The sequence below is a fragment of the Procambarus clarkii genome, chromosome 6 (genome assembly GCF_040958095.1).
Source record: "Procambarus clarkii isolate CNS0578487 chromosome 6, FALCON_Pclarkii_2.0, whole genome shotgun sequence".
In the NCBI taxonomy this organism is placed as follows: Eukaryota; Metazoa; Arthropoda; class Malacostraca; order Decapoda; family Cambaridae; genus Procambarus; species Procambarus clarkii.
Window position 1 is genome coordinate 16,195,209 of NC_091155.1, and position 6,196 is coordinate 16,201,404.

At 38.8% G+C, this 6,196-nt stretch overlaps 2 protein-coding genes across 2 annotated transcripts; both read left to right on the forward strand.

Moving 5' to 3' along the window:
* The first annotated feature begins 1,036 nt into the window (after positions 1-1,036).
* LOC138354944 (uncharacterized) lies at positions 1,037-1,736 on the forward strand. Its single transcript, XM_069309507.1, has 2 exons — positions 1,037-1,076; positions 1,206-1,736. Exons 1-2 carry the CDS (start codon positions 1,074-1,076, stop codon positions 1,629-1,631), a joined length of 429 nt encoding a protein of 142 aa, XP_069165608.1. The 5' UTR covers positions 1,037-1,073; the 3' UTR covers positions 1,632-1,736.
* A 3,437-nt stretch (positions 1,737-5,173) lies between these two features.
* On the forward strand, positions 5,174-5,873 carry LOC138354946 (uncharacterized). Its single transcript, XM_069309515.1, has 2 exons — positions 5,174-5,213; positions 5,343-5,873. The coding sequence occupies exons 1-2, from the start codon at positions 5,211-5,213 to the stop codon at positions 5,766-5,768; spliced, it is 429 nt and encodes a 142-aa protein (XP_069165616.1). The 5' UTR covers positions 5,174-5,210; the 3' UTR covers positions 5,769-5,873.
* Positions 5,874-6,196: the final 323 nt, after the last annotated feature.

Here is a 6,196-nt window from a genome sequence, read left to right on the forward strand (position 1 = left end):
AGAATACAGGTCGACTCAACTGCATTTTGTATTCCATATACGCCTCTTGGAACCAAGTTGCTGCATCTAATAAACACTTCCAACATTCTGAATTGTGAATATTTTTTCATCTGGGAGTTGATGAATATTTTTGAGTGTCACAGAGTAATGTGAATCAGTGTACGCTTCTTTGTGTGGGTGGAATGTGTTCGTCTGTGTTTTTTGTGTGAATATTTGCTAATATTATCAAGTTTCAATCAATATTATGAGTGCAGAGTCGATCATCAACTCTAAGGCCCAACTGGCTTTTCTGTTCACATTGGCTGAATAACGAGACTCTCGACCATCTTGTTCTTTATCATACTTGTTTTCAAAGTTTTTAATTGAGGTAGCCTCAATTACACCCTCATCGACTCATTTCTCATATTCATTATATTAATGCTCCGTAAGTGCTTTCCCCTATAACATGGATCTTGGTTAATCAAGCAATTACCGAAGAACTTGCGAGCTTGTACATCTTTTCTCAGTCCTTGACGGCTTGGTTTACATATATTTTTGCATTTTTGAAAACTAGGAGGCTAATAATACAATAATAACAAGATTTGGAAAGTTTTAATGCTCGTAATCTGTTAAAATATAACAACGAAGCAGACAAATAAGGTGCACAAACAGTAGCCAGCAGTGGTCACACCACCTGCTGGTAATTTAGTCTATTCTGATGCACTGGGAAATACTTCCTCAAAACATAATTGTCTGATTGTCCAATGGAACGATATGTTATCTCTCTATTGTGATTTGCAGTTTATAGGATATGGAGAAAACAGATGTAAAAACCAAGAATTTACCATTCCATGGAAAGTAGGAAGTTGAGCTAGGCATCTCCAAGATGTTTTTTTATTATGAGCGGCTATGGTTTTGTCGGCAGAATGACACCTCATTACTACGGATCTTACAATATACATGAGGTGCGTGGTCATGAAACAGGAAAGGTGTGACGCAGCGCATCAGCAAGGTCGGGAAGACAAGAGTATATAAAGAGTTGACGGCACACCATCTGCAGCTCAGACCTGGACTGCCACCTTCCTGCATCAAACATGGTCAGTCTCTCTCTGTTTACACTGATATCTTTACTGTCTTCAGTATTTATACAAATTTACATTTTAGGAGAAATGAATGCTAAAAAAGTTAATTACAAACACTGAAAATTTTTATTTTTCCTTTCACAGAAAGTGCTGCTCATCACCGTGAGCGTTGCCCTGCTGGTGGGATCCTCCAGGGCAGGCGGAGTACATGGAGGCGGTGGTGGGTTTGGAGGCGGCGGAGGAGGTTTTGGGCACGGTGGAGGAGGACTGGGTTCCTTCGGTGTTGGATCTCGCTATGGTTCAGGCGGAGGCGGCATTGGAGGTGGTGGTGGAGGATTCGGAGGTAGTGGACTTGGAGGAGGATCCAAGGGCTTTGGGGGTGGTGGCTTCAGTAGTGGCGGCTTCGGAGGCGGTGGATCTAGCTATGGCTCCCGTGGAGGCGGCTCTGTAGGTGGTGGATTCGGTGGCGGCGGCTTTGGAGGTGCTGGATTCGGAGGAGGATCCAAAGGTTTATGTGGTGGTGGCTTCGGTGGTGGCGGCTTCGGAGGAGGATCCCAGCGTTATGGATAAAGAATATATATATGTCAACTTTAAGTTCTAGACATTTTTGTCAGGAATGGAGTTCCTGATACCATAGTAAATATAAACACCAAAATAAACCTCTGAATAAAAGTCTTTATTGATTTTATTTCCTATCTGATATATTTGATTATTCAAACTCCTGTATCACTTTTCCAATGTCATTTTGTTCAAATCTCTCACACATGCAAGTTTAATTCTAACTGTTCTATGATTAGATTTTTAGCAATTCTTAGTACTCTTCGACTTTCCGTTTAGTTACTTATGCTTCTTATATAAGAACCACATATATCTTCAATAATGGAATAGTAATTACTATGTGTTTATGTGACAGAGATTTCTATAGTTTATTTTAGGATCAATTGCTGTCGTGTGCCAGATACCACAGACAGTGTTTTGTTACGTCGGGGCTGGTTCCTTGCATTATCTCAACTATTGAACTCTGTTCAACTCTTGTAGAACCCCAAGCATCTGTATCTTGTAATTCTTTCTGCGACACGGTCAATCCCTCTTGGATTTTTGTACATATATTTTCACGTAAGTCCTATCTTACAATGGTTACAGATTAATATCATTTGGCGCAGATAATTTCTAACAGTGATCACCTATATTTTTAGGTTGCATTTTGAAAACAGTTTTCTTTTTCAACAATTATATCACTTATTTGCACTATGGATATGGGTGCCAACACCGTTCATTGTGAGAACTCTAATTATGAACTTCCTTACTACAAATTTCCCCATATTACTGATTCTTCCTATTTGTTATTAATTAAGTAGTTCCCAACAAATTCCTACTTTGCTAGTTTCTTCTGCCCAATTTTCCAGTTTGTACATGATCATTTATGCGGGATAGTATCAAATGGTTTCTTATAATTATAAAGTGTGCAATCTAATCACCCTTGTCTACTGTCAATCTTCATAATAGAGCTCTGAAAAATATGGTGTTATAGATACTTTTATTTCAATATGTGGTGGAATTGTCTCTAAAGTTAATAATTTTTTTGTTTTATTAGGCTCTTCCTTCTTTGCCTTATATTTTGCAATGTTAATGAAACTATTCTGTTGTTCAGAAGTTTTGTCTCCTCCCACTTTTATATGACTGTATCACTATGCCTTTTTTTCTGTTTAGCAACTCCCATTTTTCCATTAATGGGATGGTAATCACTGTGATTTGCTTGAAATGGATTTCAGCAATTTAGGTTATGATCTATGCAGACGATGAGTCACAATACATGGCTAAAGATAAGGTGACCAAACGACACATCAGAAGATAGAGAAACGACGACGGTTCGGTTCGTACTGGACCATTATCAAGTCGTGTGAACCATAAAATCATAAATATTATGATGTATGGTTCAAACCTGTCAGGTCACACATTGTTTCATCAAGTCCGTGGGGCTGGTTTCTTACAACTTATATATGTGTGTATTATTTATTAAAGAACCCTCTCATCCATGTCATGTACGTAGTTATTTCTCCTAGGCGTTCAATGCGTCTCGAAATGTTAAATTTGACTATGCACACATGTCCCAGTTTTCAATGTTATCTCTCTGCTTCTCATGGCATGTTTCATCACCTGATTGTTCAATATGGTGTCCTGCAATACGATACTGTGAATCATCATTTTTTTTCGTTCGAAAATTGTTTCTCCACTCGCTTATGCTCACTCCCCTGTGCATTTTTTATGCTACTATCTTTGTTCTGGCTCAATTTAAAGAATTTTAGCCATGCTAAATATTAGTTATGTAAATTGTTTATAGATTCCTTATATTGCTTTTGAAACCATTGGCTGTCTTCTCAAATGATCTATGCATTTATTCAGAAACGTTCCTCTATTTTGCTGCCTAATATTTATGTTTCTTACATTCCATTTTATCGATCATTGATTTCTCCTAGAGTTTTCATTTTCATTGGGTTCATGCTTCGTGTCATTATATTTCTCTATAATGACTGCATTGCGAACTTATCCTGATAAAAATGTTCCTTGACCAAACCACACACTAGAAAGTGAAGGGACGACGACGTTTCAGTCCGACCTGGACCATTCTCAAGTCGATTGTGATGAGGGAAGGAGGTGAAAACAATAAATAGGCAAGAGAAAGGTGTGGAGAAGGAAATCTTAGAGGAAGAAAAGCTAGGCAAAAGGTACGGAGGATAAGGTTTATTAAAGGGGGATAGTAATAGGATTAAGAAAGGGATCGTAAAAGAAAACAAGGGAGAGAAGAAGAAAGAAAGATAAATGAAAAGGTAAGCTTATGTTAAGTCACGTTTGTTAAAAAGTTTAGAGCATTTGAGTATGTACTGTGAATGGGAAGAGTCAATAGCAACTAGGCAGGACTCAATGTTCCTTATCTAAAACACTTGTCATATTTTCAAGCAGATATTTTAAAGTTTTGAATATAAGTCTAGAAAAAAGGCTATATGTGTTAATTAAAGAAATGCAAGAAAACAATGGACCAAGGCATTTTGCTATAATAGTTCTCATTTGCAATTTGAGAATACAGGTCGACTCAACTGCATTTTGTATTCCATATACGCCTCTTGGAACCAAGTTGCTGCATCTAATAAACACTTCCAACATTCTGAATTGTGAATATTTTTTCATCTGGGAGTTGATGAATATTTTTGAGTGTCACAGAGTAATGTGAATCAGTGTACGCTTCTTTGTGTGGGTGGAATGTGTTCGTCTGTGTTTTTTGTGTGAATATTTGCTAATATTATCAAGTTTCAATCAATATTATGAGTGCAGAGTCGATCATCAACTCTAAGGCCCAACTGGCTTTTCTGTTCACATTGGCTGAATAACGAGACTCTCGACCATCTTGTTCTTTATCATACTTGTTTTCAAAGTTTTTAATTGAGGTAGCCTCAATTACACCCTCATCGACTCATTTCTCATATTCATTATATTAATGCTCCGTAAGTGCTTTCCCCTATAACATGGATCTTGGTTAATCAAGCAATTACCGAAGAACTTGCGAGCTTGTACATCTTTTCTCAGTCCTTGACGGCTTGGTTTACATATATTTTTGCATTTTTGAAAACTAGGAGGCTAATAATACAATAATAACATGATTTGGAAAGTTTTAATGCTCGTAATCTGTTAAAATATAACAACGAAGCAGACAAATAAGGTGCACAAACAGTAGCCAGCAGTGGTCACACCACCTGCTGGTAATTTAGTCTATTCTGATGCACAGGGAAATACTTCCTCAAAACATAATTGTCTGATTGTCCAATGGAACGATATGTTATCTCTCTATTGTGATTTGCAGTTTATAGGATATGGAGAAAACAGATGTAAAAACCAAGAATTTACCACTCCATGGAAAGTAGGAAGTTGAGCTAGGCATCTCCAAGATGTTTCTTTATTATGAGCGGCTATGGTTTTGTCGGCAGAATGACACCTCATTACTACGGATCTTACAATATACATGAGGTGCGTGGTCATGAAACAGGAAAGGTGTGACGCAGCGCATCAGCAAGGTCGGGAAGACAAGAGTATATAAAGAGTTGACGGCACACCATCTGCAGCTCAGACCTGGACTGCCACCTTCCTGCATCAAACATGGTCAGTCTCTCTCTGTTTACACTGATATCTTTACTGTCTTCAGTATTTATACAAATTTACATTTTAGGAGAAATGAATGCTAAAAAAGTTAATTACAAACACTGAAAATTTTTATTTTTCCTTTCACAGAAAGTGCTGCTCATCACCGTGAGCGTTGCCCTGCTGGTGGGATCCTCCAGGGCAGGCGGAGTACATGGAGGCGGTGGTGGGTTTGGAGGCGGCGGAGGAGGTTTTGGGCACGGTGGAGGAGGACTGGGTTCCTTCGGTGTTGGATCTCGCTATGGTTCAGGCGGAGGCGGCATTGGAGGTGGTGGTGGAGGATTCGGAGGTAGTGGACTTGGAGGAGGATCCAAGGGCTTTGGGGGTGGTGGCTTCAGTAGTGGCGGCTTCGGAGGCGGTGGATCTAGCTATGGCTCCCGTGGAGGCGGCTCTGTAGGTGGTGGATTCGGTGGCGGCGGCTTTGGAGGTGCTGGATTCGGAGGAGGATCCAAAGGTTTCAGTGGTGGTGGCTTCGGTGGTGGCGGCTTCGGAGGAGGATCCCAGCGTTATGGATAAAGAATATATATATGTCAACTTTAAGTTCTAGACATTTTTGTCAGGAATGGAGTTCCTGATACCATAGTAAATATAAACACCAAAATAAACCTCTGAATAAAAGTCTTTATTGATTTTATTTCCTATCTGATATATTTGATTATTCAAACTCCTGTATCACTTTTCCAATGTCATTTTGTTCAAATCTCTCACACATGCAAGTTTAATTCTAACTGTTCTATGATTAGATTTTTAGCAATTCTTAGTACTCTTCGACTTTCCGTTTAGTTACTTATGCTTCTTATATAAGAACCACATATATCTTCAATAATGGAATAGTAATTACTATGTGTTTATGTGACAGAGATTTCTATAGTTTATTTTAGGATCAATTGCTGTCGTGTGCCAGATACCACAGACAGTGTTTTGTTACGTCGGGGCTGGTTCCT